Below are 19,067 nucleotides of genomic sequence, written 5' to 3' on the forward strand. Positions count from 1 at the left end.
ACAGGCAAACAGTTTGTGCAGGGATTTAATTGCGGATCATCACATCATCCAATATAAATATGCACTGTCTACTAGTAGTTGGAACAACACTTCAAAATGTCCACTCCCTTTCCTACTCTCTTTGTGTCACTGCACGTCCCAGATCTCACAGAGCAGCGGGGTGAATTTATGGTCGTTGACTCTCCATGACGCGAGCATCTCGGCGTGGTAGTGGTTGAGCGTCCTCAGCTCCGTCAGGCGGCCTAGGAGACGAGCAAAGTACTGCGGCTTCTGTGGATGCTGCAGGCAACACAGCTTCCTCAGCATGTCCAGCATGGATTCCTGAAGCCTCTCCACCGCCTGTTGGTCCTTCACGTAAGGCCGATCTGGAGAGAGAGAAAAAAATAGGGAATTGTGATTAAGCATTAGCCCTTTCTTTTTAGAATTTTGAAACCGTTTGAACACTTTTACATAGTGTCTTTTCAAAATACTCTTTGAAAGGTGTTGGCTTATACCTGGTGTCAGGATGGTGATGGTTGTGAGCAGAGCCTGTTCCTCCTGCACCATGTGGAGCTCCCCGATGCTTTTGTAAAAGTTGAACATGGGTATGATGAATTCCTCGGATATACCTGCATATGAAAATATATACTGCTTTCATTCCAAAAATATTTATAGGCAAAAGCAAGCTCCCCATATAAACTCTCCGATGAGGAAGAGCCGACTACAGACCTAGAATCTGTTATAAGTGATGGAGCTGTCTTTAAAGCCCTGGTTTAAATACTTACAGTAAGTTTAGCACATGTGCAACATCAACAATGTCCTAGTCTAGATTATAGATAAGTGGTTATAACATTCACAATGGATAAAACATATGAGGTGAACTTTTGTCATTATATCGACCATGAAATGCACCTTTTAATTTGCTGAGCAAAGTATTTGTTTATCAACCGTAGATCTTTCTGACACTACAATTAAAACTAAAACACTGTAAAAACTGACTTTGTCAAATGATAATCATTCAGTGCTCTGTATCTGTAAGGAGATGTTGTTATTCTATGAAGTGTTTATGTGATGAAGTAATTATAAGTGATGGAGAAAACGCTGTGTTAAGGACGGACAAAAAATTCAGTCAGAACACAGCAAAGAATACTTGTAGTTGTATCTGGTAAAATGCATTTTTAGAACATTGCAGATAGAGGAGCAGAAAAAAATAGAAAGAGCTCTCCTTACATAACAGTCAGTCTGTACTTTGAGCCAGGACATTGATCGACAGTGCTTAATTGTTCACCTGTATGATCCTACACAGCAGAGATAATAAACTCAAGCTTACGTAGAGGAAGAGCAGCACTGGTAGTTCTCCACATAGAGTATTTTGGTGTTATTTGTCTTAAAAACAGGGTATGTTTGCCTGTAGGACTAATTTCCTGACCATTTTCACTTCTCCTTCAAACATAGGTCACTTGATTCCCAGTAGACCCCGGTGGTCAAATAGGGTCGAATTCCTAGCCTATAAATGTCAAACCGAAATCAAAATGACATTAACACAGCTGGACAACAAACCTGAAAATATTTTTTCTTCGGTTGTTTACATGTTAACAATGACATTTAAAAGTTAATGTGATCAACAAAATAAAATAAAAATAAACAACATCTGCATTAACAAAATATTACTGTTTTACACATTTGCTAAAAATCAAATGCGTTCAGATTTAACTGGCTGTCATGCGGGGAAAATGCCACAATTAACACTTGGAGGGTAAGGATAAAGAAAAGAGCAGAGAGGAAGAGCATGCAGCAAACTAATATGTCACTGAAACAAGGAGTCATGTTGAAATAATGTGCATTATTCCACACAAAGATTGAAACTGAACTCACCTTTGATCATACATACTCCTGGGCATACAATACATAAACAAATACAGTAGGTGCAATGCAGTGAGATGAGATTCAGCCTAATTTATCTCCAAACAGGGAACTGTCTGGGGAGCCCCTTAGCCATAAATATAAACTTCCCTGACCTCACCCCTACCCTTCTTTAGGTAATGCTCCAATAATGAATTAGGATGATTATTGCATACTGCCCTCCATATAATTGTTTGCATTTGGTTTGCTCTGGCACACTGGGGACAGTTCCTATATACTTTCAATCCTCTTCAAACTTGCAGAGGGTGTCTGTCTGCCCTAGACGCATCATCAAGCGAAATGCCAGCGGGGCTCAGAGGGAGAGAAGTGGACAATAGTGCTTTTGATGTTTTGATAAGAAACAATGGTTTCCTCAGACAGCTCTGCTCCCTAACTCTCCCAGACTGGCCTTTAGTGTGAATATATCTTATCCCCACCATTCATGCCAGAGCTGCGCTGAGGGACCCAGTGACTCACACGCACTCCTGCCATAACTGCAGCTGTCTGTCTTCCTGTCCAACCTGGCTGACATAATGACAACCCACATGCATATAAATGATTTTTTTTTTAAAGCTGGAAACTATTTGATGTGGAAAAAATATGTGAAAAAAACGGGGAGGTCGCATTATGCATTCTCACATGTCTGTTTCCATAAACACACCTCAATGCCTCTAAAAAGCTGTGTTTGCTTCAAGTGCTCTCCTTTACCTGTCCACACACACATGCCCAAACTGAGTGAAACTGGATCCATCCAGGGTGTGTGTGTGTGCATGTGTAACCAACACCCGGGCAGAGATCACGCAGATCAGTCGGATCAATTATTAAAGAAGGAATTGATTAGACCTTGCTGCTCGGCGGCAGACTGAACAACAAATGTCCCAACGTATGTGCGTCTTGCTGCAACCGGTAGCAGAGGACCAGGACTCTTGAAGGTCATGAATTAGGTGTAAAGTGTTCCAGACTATGAAATGAAATGTGTTGGGGTGATGAAAGTTTAGAATTTATCTATAATAACCACAAAAATTACACCTTGTGAGCTTTGATGGAGCTATACAAACCTGAGTATCATAAAGCACAGCATTTTGTATAAGACAGCTGCCTTATATTTGATATATCACTTCATGGTGACTCACCACTCTTGCGTATCCTCTCCTCCAGAACCTCTGTGTGTCCGTTAGGCATCTTTCTGCTGAAAACTTGAGCTGAGCGCAAAAACATGGCTTCTACAGCGGAACCCTTCAGCAGAGCGATCTGATCCTCACGATCCAGAGAGAGAAAGCCTGCAAGAGGCAAATTGTGATTGTGTATTGTACTGACATCATGGTATAAGTTTGATATGCTATATTCTCTATATGGTACTTTCTAGGAGATTTACCAACTACGAAACAATACCTGGAATATTTTTTGTAAACTCCACCAGAACTTGAACTTGACTTGTAGCCATTTCTGTCAACAGGAGGAAGTTTTCCTCTGCGCTGTACTGATCTTGAAGCTGGAAGGGAAACAACAGGAGAAACCAGTATTGACAACGATCAGCTTAACTGAGAAAGAGATGGACCAAGTTGCATGAACTCAGGTTTCATCTATGGACTTTGGTGTCTGAAATTAGGAAAGGTATCAGTCGAATGGTCTGTGTGTAGCCTTATTGTGCACTGTCGAGATATTGAGGGTAACATACCAGTTTTTTTGCCACGTCTTGAGGAATTTGATGCCTGTTGTAAGCATCTACAATGACTTTCAAGAGTTCCTGCTGCTCTTTGCTGATTTCAACCTTTTCCTGGACGCAAAATAAAGAAAACGCAACAACAAATCATGAAGCGGTGGAACGTTTACTGTATTTGTCACATGAATCAGTGCATTTGGCGGAACAAAAACCGATACATCTGATCCGAGGATGTGACTACCTTTGACAGTTTGGTGGTTGAGGTGACCTGTTTGCTTTCTGTGTTTTCTGCCCCCTCTGTCTCGTCTCCGGTCGACTGTCCCGGGGAGGCTTTGGTGTTCTTTCGCAGCCTTTTAGATTTACACTGGATCTCCGTCAACAGGCCTGCAAGCAGTGATGAAGGCTTCACTATGTGTGTTTGTCTGTCTAAAATACCTCTCAACAGCATTTGTAAGTGGAGACTTTCATTTATCACAATATCCCATTAAAATTGTGTTTAATATTAAATTACTTTAATAATCTTCTGCCACCCATATTCCAACATCAAATATGTTTTTCGCTGTCAGTGTTGTTCAATTGACTATGTGTTTGTTATCTATCAGTGCCTCTTAACTTGTTTTGCTTTAGTGGCCAGGAGAGGGGACTAGTCAAAGATATAAGACAGAAATCTACTCCATAAAAATTCACATTATTTATTGAGCTCTCATTGAGCCAGCAGGTAGAGTCGTGAATGCCTGCCAGCCTGCAGTATTAATGAGCAACAGGAGTCCGATTCGTCCTCATGCTCTTTTCAACTGACAGCTCTTTGTCCCAATTACTAATAATCCTTCAGAGACCGCAGAAGTACTGCACATGTTCACATTTACAAGTTTAGCCTTCACATCAGGGTGTGCTGAGCTTATGAAATTACAAAGTGCTACATATAGAAAAATGGTGCTCTGATAGCTTTTAAAGGCAAACAACACTCCATAGCAAGTTCCATTTAAAGCCTCTGGCCACTTTGAAGGGGTTACTTCATCCTAAAAAGAGGATAAAGTGTCTGTTTAACTGTTTCTATTCCTGTAACAAAAGGGGGACCTTTCTTTTGTGTGATATGTGACATTCAATCCCCCAGTAAAATCCAACATGCCTAATGCGAGAGGAAAATGATAGAAGGCAACCTTTGCAGCTTCTATTGACTTGCACACAGTACAGCGTGGGCACATGGATGGCGCAAATCAGTTTGAATTGATGCATAAAAGTAAGTAGAAATATGTCCACAAATTATTTCAATCCCCATTGAATTGATAAATTGATTGCTCAAGTACCAAATAAACTGTTGTCTCCCATTATACTCACATTCAGCCAGCATGCCCATCTCCTTACACTTTCTTAGCCGACACTCCTGACATTTCCTGCGCATGTACATGTCCATTTCGCAGTTTCCGCCACTCTTGCATTTGTACACAGCATTCTTTGTTATGCTCCGTCTGAAAAAACCTGAACATGGTCGACAAATCAAAGCATTATTATGAGCCAGGCACACAACACAACAATGCTGATATTAATCCAACATGTGTACCCTGATTCAGATATTGACTACATACAATATGTTCTTTTGGGCCATGCATTACTATAGTGGTGGTACCTATCAATACATATATCTGTGTTAAAATACAGATATATGTACTTTAAATTATTTACATATTATTCTACTTAATACCACTGGTCCACAAAATTCCTTTATACATTCATCTTATCAATACAATAAAAACTTAGAAATGCAATAATAAAAAGCCATGCATGAGTGTACACTTTTTCCAACTCAACCAACAACAACAATAATAAGTATGGCTACGCAAAAATGTATCAGGAATAATAGGATAAAAATAATCAATTAAAATTATTATTAAGAACCGGAAAGAGCCCATTCTACATATGAAGTTATAGTAGTTTATTACTTACATTTTCATAAACAGATTTTTAATTTTTGAAAGCTTGGGTCAGCAGCAAAAATGCAATGAAAACAACACTGACATATTATCACCTTTTACCTTGAAAGGGCGAACTTGTTAGCAAACAGTTGCCCGTGTACACATTCAGCAGACACAGAGCAACATGATCCTTCATTTGGAGTCATGTTTCTGGCCAAGTGGTGAATGTAAGTCTAATATTCTCCTTGCTAATCTTCGCTTTCCACAAACTCCTGAGGGAAATATTAGGGTATGTTGCCGCTAAATGCTGTCGCTAAATGCTCCACTATGTTTTGAGTTTCTTTTTTCAATTAGGTTTCATATTTATTTCCAGCTGAAGTAAGTATGAAACATAAAAAATAGACACTTAAATGCTTTGTGGAGCTACTAGTTATATTATATTATTATATATTATATTATATTATTGCGACTCCTTTCACCATAAAGAACATTTTGCAGATAAGCCTTCTGCACTTTAACTTCAGGTCTTTTTTATTGTGGTATTTCTATTTTTATATATTTTTTGCCAATGCTTAGTTTGTATTATTTAACCATAAATTCTAATTGAAAAGTTGATATAAAATAAATTCAAAGGTTACCAATTGGTTCTAATAATGTCACAGAGAGAATCCTGTGAACCCAGCTACTAATGCACCAGACAGTGACAGCGACAGGCGAAGACACACACACACACACACACACACACACACACACACACACACACACACACACACACACACACACACACACACACACACACACACACACACACACAAGCACACACACACACCACAGAATAACTTTGGAACAGATATTAGGCATTCTGACATACAACATTAAGCAGAATGACATGCATTGGCGTAACGGAGCTCAGGTTGCTTCGGCATTGTCCTGCCGAAAGCTGAGAAGAAACCCAATCTGGCAGCAGCACCGCGTAGACCTTAGCCTACTCTCAGTCGAATAGCAGGACAGCCCAGCTGCTGAACTCCATGCATTGTCCAACCTCAAAGTGTGGAATTACACTTATACCCATTCACCCTGTGGTTTGTCAGGAATCTTGGCAAATTTATGGTATAATAAAAACACGTGGAGGAGCTGCTGAAGGCTGCAACTCCACTGTCACCAAGGTTTATGGCTTTTTTACTAAAAGTCAAAGTCAAAATTATTTATATAGCCCATTTAAAAACAACATCAGTTGACCAAAGTGCTGTACAAGATACAATACAAAATAAAATATAAGATACATGAAAAAAGTTAGGAGTGTCAAAGTCTCAACTTGTGTTGAAGGCCAATGCAACAAAAGTGATATTCAGCAAGGTATTAATCTGTTCAACTTTACAGGGATCCAGGTTCTATTCATTCACACACAGTCATGCTGCTGCTGGTAAACTCCTCCTCTCCGACCTCCACCTCAAACATACACCAGTCAGTACACATTCACACCAGGCATGGTGGGTCTAGCCCAAGGACACATCCCAAGATAGATACACCTAGGTCAAAAGTACTAGGAGAAGCGTTGTAAATTTACGCTTGCCTCGTACACGATATGAACAATTAATTAACACTTTCTTGCCTATTCGTCCAGAGCATTTGTGAGGTCAGACACTGGTGTTGGACAAGAGGGCCTGGCTCGCAATCTCTGTTTTAGTTCATCCTAAAGGTGTTTGATTGGGTTCGAAGTCAGGGCTCTGTGCTGGGCATTCAAGTTCTTCCACACCAAACTCATCCAACCATGCCTTTCTGGACCTTGCTTTGATGCTTTGTGCACTGGGGCACAGTCATGCTGGAACAGAAAAGGGGCCTTCCCCAAACTGTTCCCATAAAGCTGGAAGCATAGAAATGTCCAAAATTTCTTGGTAAGCTGAAGAAATTCCCCTGTTTCCGGGGAATGTTCTTGTGATACTGTCCGTCCCTTACAGACTTAGAAATCACAGCGAGAAGCAAGCCCCAGAAGCTCCCCAGCTACCACTTAGCTTGTAAATAGTGCATAGAATAGTAGACATAGTGTGCAAGTAGTTTGTTATTATTGTTTTTATATTTACTAAATGGTTTGTTTGAAAAATATTTTGTGATGCTTCCTCTTTTATTAGTATACATCCCATGACTCATTATATGTGGTTCTTGGTTTTCACCATTTAAGATCATTATTTATACACCATGGTCTAGGACATAAGCAGACCTCAGAAAACAAAGTGTTCTGAACATTTTCATATAAAACACTTTGGTATAATTGATCTTCTTGCACATTTAAAATAGGTATTAATAGTAGTATGTAAAATTCGAGAAAATACCTCTAGACCAGGGGTGGCCAACCCGCGGCTCGCGAGCCGCATGCGGCTCTTTGCCCAGCTTCGTGCGGCTCTTCAGTTCATATCAAATTATGATAATAATTTTTTTTTTTTTTTTTTTTTTTTTTTATACTTTTTTTTGTGTGGGCCTATGTGTGTGCATGTTCGCAAACGTTTCATGCGGCTCTTATGTTCGTTTTACATGTTGCCTATTATTTCATTTTTTATTTTATTAATGTGTAGGCCCTATGTGTATGCCTGTTCGCAAATGTTTAATTGAGGACGCAACATAACGTTCGCAAACGTTTGGTGCGGACGCAACATAAAACTGCCCGCTCAGCTTGGAGGGAGGTTTTCCGTGAGTAAACTATTTGTGTCAAGTTCGCTCCGATACAGAGTGGGAGAGTTCATATTTTTTGTTGAACGTTATGCCAAGCCATTCTGCTTTATATGCCAGGTGTCATTTGCGCATTTCAAGGCTTCAAATCTTCAGCGCCACTTCAGCTCTCTCCATGCTAAAAGTAAGTCCCACAAAGCAACATGCATAGTAAGAGAAAAACGCTATTTTAAATTGTTATATTTTTGTTTGTGGACTTGGTTGAACTGAGAGTTTGTGTGTGAGGCAGTGCACACAATGTTCATTGTTGAAAATGACTGCCCTGTCGTCTTTAGTCCAGTCCTGTCATTATCACAGGGGCGGCCTTAACGATCTGGGGGCCCGTTTCAAGTCCTAGTGTGGGGCCCCCTGTTTTTTTTTTTTTTTTTTTTTTTTTTAATAAATAATGCTTGTGCATACATGTGCAAGCTCCCCGCGAAAATAAAAACGCCCCCCCCCCCCCTGAAATCTTACTGGCCACTCCAGTGCCCCCCCCCCCAGTTCAAATGTTATTTTTTATTTTCATTTTATTTTTTTAATTAAATTTTTTTCCTGATATGTATCCTAGTTCAGAGATGATATGTATTATTTTTTCTTTCTTAACTTTTTTTGATAGGTAGTTGCCAAGTTCATCACACAAACACTCCAATCCACTGATATGAGATCAGTTTGCAATTTTAAATTACTAAATTAATGGTAGGACTGTGGCCACTAGAACTGGTCTCTGGTCAGCAAAGGTCTTGAAAACAGCATAAGTGTGCTTGTGACATGCGTGCCACCCATGCACGTGTATAGGCACGTGTCCCAGCAGATTTTTGAAATCTGAATAAAAAAATTAAAGTTTGTAGTTAGCGAGTGTAACATGTTCTTAGCAAGGGCAGACTTTCATAAATAAAGGTTTATATTTTTAGCAAGATATTTGGTCAAAAGCTAGTGGTCATCCGTCCCTCTGTCCAGTTGTTAGGCATCTGGCTGCTAGCAAGTTATGTTGTCTTGCTAATTTTACTATTCATCTGAGCTGAAATAAATATTGACTTTTTCCTTTATTATCTTCGCCAGAATGCACCAGAATGCTTAGATTACATGTTAAAAACACAAAAAAATCTTCTGGGGGGGATGCCCCCAGACCCCCCTTCAGGGGTTTAGTTTTCTGACAAACATTACAATGGATACTAACATGATTTGGGCATTTGGGATTATAAATCATCTTTGAATTGGTTGTACAGCATATCACATGCTATTCATTCAGGTGTGCGATGGCCACCCCACTCTAACTCTGTGGCCCACCTTGGCCACCCCCAGTCAAAATTTCCTGGAATCGCCACTGTGTGTACCCGTGTGTACGATGTGGCTCTTTGCAGTAACACAGTAAAAAATGTGGCTCTTTGTCTCTGACTGGTTGGCCACCCCTGCTCTAGACCTCAGGATCTCTAAGGGGACTGGGCCAACCCCAGAAAAACAACCCCATAGCATTATCCCTCGTCTACCAAACTTTACAGTTGGTACAATGCAGTCAGTCAGGTAACGTTCTCCTGGCTTTCATCAAACCCAGACTAGCCCAACAGACTGTCAGACACCACCCCATCCGCAATTGGCACTGTGCTTGATGATGTAAGGCTTGCATGCAGCTGCTCAGCCATGGAAACCCATGTCATGAAGCTCCCGCTGCACAGTATTGCTGATGTTTAAGCTAGAGGTGGTTTGGAACTCTTCAGTCATTGAGTCAGCAGAGCGTTGACGACTTTTACGCACTATGCTCCTCAGTGCTTAGCGACCCCGCTAAATTGCTGTGGTCCTATAACGCTTCCACTTTGCAATAATACCGCTTCCAGTTCATCATGGAATATCTATGAGGGAAGAAATTTCACAAACTGTCTTTTTGTTATAGGGGCATCCTATTACGGTACCACGCTCAAATTCTGTGAGCTCTTCAGAATAACCCATTATTTCACACATTTTTGTAAAGGTAGACTGCATGGCTAATTGCTATTTACTTGATTGTATTCAAATGTGGCAATGGGACTGAATGAAATACCGGATTTCAGTGATTAAGAGGTGTGGCCCAATACTTTTGTCCATACAGTGTATATCCTTTTGATCACTATTTTTAGTAGCGATTGTTGTTAAGTATGACTAAACTTGATCTGTTTTTACCAACAGCACACAAACAGTGAATCGCGAGCAGCACCATAGCACGTTCCTTACAAAACAATATCTAATGTGAAGAACTGCCACTTACTGTACCTTTAGTCCAATAAGCACATACAGCATAATTTACAATTTAAAAATGCTTATGTATCAAATACTCTTTTACCTCGCTTTTTGGACTGTACATATGAACATCCCTGTGATGGTTGGAGTTTAAAAAAATCACGTATCTGTCCTGAATTTATATCCAGCGTATTTGTGTCGCCACAGCCCATCTTCTCTCACCTTTGCATCCCTCACAGGTGAGAGCGTTATAATGGTATCCAGAGGCCTTGTCTCCACACACCACACACAGTTCCTCCCCTTTGACCCTTCCGGCCTGCGACATGTGCCGGGTCCTCTTGCACACGGCAGGCACCACAGCAGACACATCCTCCATCTCAGCATCATAGCTGACCTCCATGGGTCCTTTCCTCAGTTCATATATCCCTGTGTGTGAGTACCATTCTTCTCCATTGTACTGAGGGTAGTAGTTCTGATTGGAGTAGTATGGTGTGGAGGGCATGGTCGGCTCCATGGACGGGTACTGCATGCTGGGATAGCTGGTGAAGGGTAAGATGTCTTGATCCTGCAGGAGAGGACTGCCTTGATCTGCAAGAATATCTGAGAGAGAAGTAGAAGAGGAATTATAAAACTGCTCAAAAACAGCTTGTAAGAAAGTTGGACAACTAGGTCCACTAACTGCACCTACTGCATCTTTTGGCCTTTGTTAGTAGATCGCTTGAGTTGTCATTAGATAAACATTGAACAAAATAAAGACAGACAAAGCTACATCCTTGTCAGTTGAACAGACTCAATCTGCAGCGGTAGATCACACTTGGCTGAAAGCTTTTAAAAAAGCTTGTAAACCTTGAGTTGAGATTAGACTGCCATCTGCAAGGTCAAGGACGAACTTTCAGGCGTACTAAAGTTGACTTAACCTTCCTCTCGTGTTAGGGTCGCCACCGACCCGTTTTGGTTTTCAAATGCATAAAAGAACCACTTACATTTTGTTTATTGCTTCAAAATTTCTTGACTTTGTCAGGAACCTCTATTTCAACAAAATAAAAAAAATAAAAAATGTTTCACTTAATTATAAAATGCTCTGGTGGAAATTATAACACTGGTGGTGTTAGGGTCGTTTTCGACCCGGTTATAGAATAAGATGTAAAAAACAATAACTAGAGCCAAAACTGAAATCATAAGTGCACTGTCAGCCAACACAATGACAGTCAGCTCCTCTCCCAATCATGTGAGCTCTGGGGGGGTTCTCATTTTGACTTTCTTTGCCCTTATACCTACATAAAAGCAAAACAAACAGAAGGGCATATCCAGACATGTGAAGTCAATTCAGTATAGAGTTAGTGACTTGCAGAGTGCACATCTCCTATTTGCAGTATTCAAAAATGAGGAGATATACAGTGAGCCAAGTTCTGGATCATGTTTTTGGTGAAAATGGCCACCTGATTCTAAAAATAAGAGGTGTCAGGTCTGCCGAAGCACTAAGGACAGAAAGATAAACGGATTGTGCTTTACCTGCAAGAAATATCTCTGCAAAGAACACTAAAAGTGTTGCTTTTTGTCACACATCTGTACACACAACCAAACATATGCACACAGAGACTTTTACTCTGTTTCTTTTGACTAGTTTTGGAGCTAGTAATTGATTTCGATTAGTTTGATTTGTTGATTGGTTGTTGTTTATTTGACCTTACAAATCTATATTTTGTGTTGTGACTTGTTCTGGTTTTCATTGTGTGTTTGTATAATGCTGAAATAAAAGTTTTTTTGCTCTTTTCTGAAATAAATATTTATGGGTCGTAATTGACCGGTAACACCATAGATGTTAAAAAGGTCAATAATATTAATATGAAAAAATAAATAAAACGAATTTTGTTAAGAAATGTGTTCTCATACCCCTCAGTAATAATCAGGTAACATAACAACCAAATATTTATATATATGATTCTCTTAAGGTTCATTTTACCATTTTTTAAACTGAAATTGAGGCACATACTGACAAAAAAAAGGCCCAGCCGCCTACACCAAAAATATTAAAAACAATATTTTCATGGATAAGGAAGCCTAACAAGGTAACCAAGAGATGAGAAACAAAAAGAATGATAGATAATTGTTTTTAGTGTTTTTTACAGCTGATTTCTGACACGGGTCGAAACCGACCCGCTAACACCATGGATGGTAGCAGGAAGTTAACACAGGAGGAAGGTTAACTTAGCATAATATAACTTTGACCGATCTAAAGTGTCAAAGCTGTTATATACCAAAGGAAGTTCATTTGAAATTATTCCCAATTATCCCAAAACTACATGTTTGTTGCAGTGACCTGCAGCATTGGTATCTATAACCTAATCTGTTATAGATACCAATACTTAACCGGCCAAAATATTTTTTGAGCCACTTGGGAGCATCGTTACATGCTGTAAATACAACACTGACAAATAATCATGGAGGATGATAAAACATCTGCCTGCTGTAACAACCAAAACAGTTAAGCTTTAGGGCAGAATACCAAGCCATGAGCTGAATGATGCTAAAACGCTCCATAGAACTGAGGGGTAGAGAGTCCGCTGATATTTATCATTACAGGTAAACATTTTGAAACCATTGCTAAAATCATTATTTGTGTAGCTTTAATAATATGCATTGGTCAAGTTTTTTTTTAGTTTTTTTGCAAAATCACATATTCGTATCAGGGGGATTGACAGTCTGTGAAAACGATATCTTCTATCATCAAACCCTCAGTTCTGGCAAAACTTCCCAGCAGCAGCTTGTTAGAATAGAAAGTGGCTCTGCAGTAGTTGCTATCCACACAACACATACTATAAACCCATAAATGATTAACTACAGGCTTGCACAGAGCACAATGTGTCTTTGAGAATGACATGTAACGCCCAACCAAACAAGTTTTGAAATGGTTTACGAGGATTTTACCAGGGTTACAGTGCTGTTTCATCATTACAGATTTACAAAGCAAATGCGGCATATTCATGCTATAAGTACCATGTGTAGTCTACAAGAATAATTCCTCAACCGTATTGAAAGGTTGTCAGGGTTCAAATCTGTTGTAAAGGCATAGTGCCAGAGTCAACACTAATGCAATATCTGTAAAGTATAAGTAACACTGACCTCTTGAAGATTTGGTCTGGACCATGGCCATCTCTCTGTGACCCAACACACAAACTATTCCAAGACTTTACCTATGATCCAGCAGTCATTCGTAGATCAGTCCTTCCTTTGCCACTAGCTAAGAAATCATCTTCCATTTATGTCTGCTTATGGGGAACTTTCCTTTAAAGATGTGAGTACAGCACCTCAAGCTCTGAATTACTTGGCACTTGCTTGAGGAATCCCAAAGGGAGCAAAGGTTGCCACAGCTACTCATTAACCACACAATCATATTTCTTTACATCGTTACAAGTAGCATGGCTTATGTGTGGAGTCATATTTGGGCAATGGAACTGGCTGACTGCTACTGTTTGGTAGTTGTTCTTGAGAGCTTGTGAGATACCAGACATGGACGTGAACTGGTTCATTCAATGATCAGGAACATGTGCGCAAATAATTTTAAAACGCATTACCTGATTTGCTAGAGTAGGTTTGTACCGTTACTTTCCACATTTCTAGATCTGTCATTGGTTGCTGAACCTTTTCAGCCCAATGGTCTAATGGTATCAACTCACTCTATCCAGAGGTGTGTCTTTTGCAGTCAGCCTATAATAGCTAGAGGTTGATTAGGAGGATGATCACTTTAGGTGGAAACGTCATGCCCATGTAGAATAACAGATTTCGGATCAGCTGCCTGCATTATTTTTAGCCACAATGCAGACGTGGCCTAGCCTGGTTCTACCAGACCATCGTACTTCATTTCATTTGTACAGAAGGTCTGAAACTGCTCAATTGACAAACGTTCACTCACTGCGGGTGTCTGTTGAGGTTTAAAATGATTGGATCTGCCCAGTGCCACTCCGGATCTGCCATAATCAATTGCATAGCGTTTGGTCGTGACGTATGTCTTGGGCCGGGACCGGCCGACAACCAAAAAAACTCAGCAAAGCTTGTTCTTGCTCCAGCTTTAATTTATCGATATTCGGCAGCGTTGCCACAACAGACTGAATAGCTTCTCTCGTATCCTTATCCATTGTCTTCCTGTGACTACAACTGAAACTGGCACACAACCTCAACGTCATCGTTCTCAGCCACTTCCTCTGTTCGCTGATTGGACCGGTAGAAATCTGTTCGAGCAGGAACGCATGAATATACCCCAGACCCAGACTGACTACTGAAGGGAAAATGAAATTTGAGCGGAAGTAGGTAGGCGGGCGGAGCCACGCTAAACGTAGCCTGCATGCTGGTAATGTTTGTTGGGTCAGTCAGTCCACAACTTATACTGAATGATCAGTTATTGGATGGATTGTCATGAAATTGGGTTCAGACAACCATTATTATGTTAGGACCAATTGTAAAAACATTGGTGATCCCTTAACTGAAAAAGAAACAGCCGTTTGGTTCAATACTTTAGTTTATGATCACATAGCTGACAAACTATCGTCAACTTCTGCTGTGTTTTAATGCGCAAATATTAGCGTGCAACATTATACCTTCTAAGCATTAGCATGTTAAAGTTGTCATTGTGAAGATTTTAGCATGCTGACCCTAGCATTTAGTTAGAAGCACCACTGTGTGGCTGTAAACTCTTCTGTTTGCTGGTTCCTGCCAAGCAGACTTACCAAACAGGTGGGAGCTATCTGAGATGGAGAATTCATCGCCGGGTGGGATTTCAAGTGGTCCCACCACATTGATGTCGGGGCCCACCCACTCATTCATTCAGGACGGTTGTTGGGCACCAACTCAGAAAACACAGGTTGGACTTGGCAGCAGAGAAGAAGTAAGCATTTGTTTTTTTCTGTAAGAAGAATAAATTATTTGTAAACCATGGAGAATATATCTCAGAAACCATTAAAGGTTTACAAGACTCTCAAAAGAATTTGCACCAAAAGGTAATTACATCAGCCTAGGAGTCTCTACCTCAACACACCCGACAGGTCTTCTCTCCCACACTAAGATAAGATGTTTAGTAGCCACCTGTTGGGAGGTGGGGTATGAAGGTCAGAATGAGTACATTATTTTCTACCTCCTTTCAGAACTGATATTATATGTCCTTGCTTTAACATATTTAAGTACACATTGTGTCGTGAGGGCTCACTTGACAAGATGTATCACAAGATCAGTGTGGCCTCTTGTAATGTAATTTTATTAAACTAAATGCATGCAAGCCGTCAGTCTTAGATAGCATATGCAGCTCATAGTGACCTGTCCATTGCCTTTCTGGCGTCAAGGCTACAACATGGTCACATGTGAAACATTACTTTCATGGACTTCATCTAACAATTTAATTCTTCTAATTAACTCAGTGTAATTTCCCCTGAGATCTGAAAGCTACCCACAAGGCCTCAGAAACCATTCCACTCTTACAACCCACACAACTGCCAAACATACCTCAAACACAGTGGCACACCGGACTCATAAGAAGTCCCCTAGTGCGGTGAAATATGTTCAGGCTGGATCTTTCCGCTCTTACCTTATCCTGGTCAGTTGATGTTGAATTTCTGCCTGCTAACTTTCCTCTTTTTCGGCCTCGTTCCAGTATCCACGTCTTGAGAAACAGCTCAATCAATATCAGCTAATGAACATTTAGCTGCTTGTGTCTGGGGCTCCAGCGAGATCATGTGTGACCAGTTGAGGTCAGCGAGAAATGGATGGTGGTTATTAATTAAACTGTCCATCCCTGTCCATGTCATCCCCCCTCCCTCAAAAAAACTTTATCTCACCAAGACTGAGGCTGCCTCATGAAAACCAGAACTCCCACTCACTCACCCAAACAAACATCACACATGCAACGTAACTCCAGTCATTAGCAAACAACTGGTATTATTAGTACAATCAATACGGGGAGAGGTGCTGCTATCACACTAATTATATTCTTTATCTTTGAATGAAAACAGAGTATCATAGTGTCTTTGACTTCTTTTCACTGCCACAGCGAAACTACACTGAAATTTTTAAATAAATTCTTCAAAAGTGCAGGAAGAATTTGAGGTTATCATGGCCAACCTCTAAAATCAGACTTTGGCAATAGTTGTTATTTGTCCTTGAACTGAATAGAGACATTTTATCACGTCACTGCAATGTGCAGTGCCAGTCCACACCAGATTTGTTAAAATTGGCACTCGCAAACGTCTGCGTCCCATTCCTGTTGTCTATGCATACCTCTAAGATGAAATTTGTCTTGTTTTTATAAATACTAATTTGTCCAAAAAACAATAGTTTAATGATTGATGGGTTGTTGCTCCATCCAAAGAGGCCCTTCTGAGTCAACAGACAGTCTCTTGGAAATAAACAGAACCTTTGCCATTAACTGCCGGCTCTTTGTGGACTAACTGATTTGTGTTTGAGAGCCGTTGGGGAGTGAGTAGAAGTTACATTTACAGTAGCCAAAGCTCTCACGCACATTGATGAGCTTTATCAAACATAATTTAAATATCTATAATATGGTATGATAAAGACGAGAACAGATAGTGTTGGTATGGGCTTTTGTCATTCTTTTCCCCGTCACAGACAGACTACATTGTGAGTAATACATTGTGAGTAACGTCGTACACATTAAATAACAGAAACATATCCTAGAAAGTTTTATAATCCTTAACCCACATATTCGCAAGGAGTTGACAAGCAACAAAGTCCAAAAATGTGTGAAATGGAACATAGAGACTTTTTCAAATGCTCACAGAGCATCAATAACAGCTGTTAAAAAGATGTATATGTGAATAATTCACAATAAAAGCACTCCCTCCCTCCAGTGGCAGTAGTTTTGAAGCGGGTCTGACACTGGTGAGGAATATCCTGTACAGTAATTATCTTCGGTGGTGAAAATTAAGCAGGCATGTAGAGACAGATAAGACAGAGGATGTTTACCACAGTATGATGGGAAACAGAGCATCTTTAAAAATGACAAATTTGAGCCTGCTAACATAAACAGGCATCAGTAGGGACGGTCTTGTTTGTCAAGCAGTAACAGAAGATAACAATGGCACAGTATGTCTTTATGAAGGCTTTATGTCAATAATCTGAATGTAAACTGTTATAATATAGAGTCAGACAGCTCGAGAATGTTCTTGTACTTCCTCTCAGCTTTTGAAAAGATATACTTGTTTTTCATCATACTAGCAGCACGGCTCTAATGTTGGTTGACCACTTTGACCCAGAAAGAAATATCTCACCAACATTTGGCTGTTATGCCAGATCCTGACTTGTCCTCTAACCCTCCAATAGGTTGGCATTTCTGGCTCTGATTGAAAGCTCATGACAAATACTGTATTTTCTGATCCAAATATTCATTTTCATCTCAGGATGAATTTTCGTACTTCTTTAGATGCTTACATTTTTCATTTAGCATAACCATCAGGTCAAAATTGTAATTTGTCCAAAACTTTGGTTTCTGACCAAATACCTGCTAAACAAAAGACTTTCCCATAAGCCTCACCTATCAGATGCGAACTAGAAAATGTTATCATGCTACTTTTAGTTTACTAAGATAGTGAACATGGTAAGACATATACCTGATACTGCCATGTTACAGATAGCGTTAGAATTCAGCTCAAAGCACTGCTTTGTATTGCTTCTAAGAGCTACTAGCATAGATAGATAGCAAAACTGTAGACTATTGTTTTCCATTAGACTAACAGAACCTTTTTGCAATTTGATGATGATTATTTTTAATCCATATAATCGTATTTTCATACTACTTTTTTTCTAAATACATAAAGTAACATGAAATGTTGAATAACCTCATGCAATATACTCAATAATTCAGAACTTAAAAGCTCTACTCTGATTGTATTTATCTTAATAGACAATAGCAATGCAGTTAATTACAGTACATCCCCAATTCTTTCAAATAAAGTGCAAATCAAACCAATGTTCTCTCAAACAAAAAAATATAATTTACTTTACATAATAAATTACCTCGTGTTTAGCAGTAGTGATAAAACAGTGAGTGAACATTTCCAATACTCTTTAATGACTGAACAAAACATTACAGTACATTATTTGTTAGACACAAACTGGCTCTCCATGTGTCAAACACTAGAATAGTAAATAAGAGTTACACTAAATGCTTCAAGGAGTGACATCAGAACTAAACTCATCCTCCAGTTTGCCCCATTACGAGCTTAGAGCACTACAAATAGTGAAGCTGGGAGAATTGCAACAAACCGAATAGAAAGTGGGCTAAGCGGTGACAGAATGCAATCATACAACAGCAAATACACACAAGCGAAGAAAAAAACAAAACAATAAGGCTTATCACATTAACACCGTGGTCTGCTGTTAACAAACCCATTATTACATTCCAGAAGCACGTCTCTTTTCACATTGCATAGCTGAAACAAAACATTTTGAAAAACTGTTCACAGGGTAAAGGGTAAGTACCTGTAAGCTACTTAAAAGTTCAGTCAACACGGGTGGCAGAAAAAGTAAAGCCCCGTTTGGGAGTTGATATGTATTTCTAATGTTCTTTAAACACTTGATGAATATTGGTCTGTGTTTCCATTACACGATTCATACTAGTCTACAATATATGTCAGTGTAGATTAAATGTTATATTACTGATTATATCATGTATTATTTTGCTCCATTGTTTT

At 39.7% G+C, this 19,067-nt stretch overlaps 1 protein-coding gene across 1 annotated transcript; it reads right to left on the bottom strand.

Moving 5' to 3' along the window:
* Positions 1-126: 126 nt before the first annotated feature.
* nr1h4 (nuclear receptor subfamily 1, group H, member 4) lies at positions 127-15,192 on the bottom strand (the record flags this gene model as incomplete). Its single annotated transcript, XM_080028145.1, has 10 exons — positions 127-365; positions 495-608; positions 3,015-3,161; positions 3,274-3,373; positions 3,560-3,658; positions 3,786-3,928; positions 4,883-5,023; positions 10,594-10,971; positions 13,495-13,527; positions 15,096-15,192. 10 exons carry the CDS (start codon positions 15,190-15,192, stop codon positions 127-129), a joined length of 1,491 nt encoding a protein of 496 aa, XP_079884271.1.
* Positions 15,193-19,067: the final 3,875 nt, after the last annotated feature.

This window comes from Ammodytes marinus (genome assembly GCF_949987685.1).
Source record: "Ammodytes marinus genome assembly, chromosome: 5".
In the NCBI taxonomy this organism is placed as follows: Eukaryota; Metazoa; Chordata; class Actinopteri; order Uranoscopiformes; family Ammodytidae; genus Ammodytes; species Ammodytes marinus.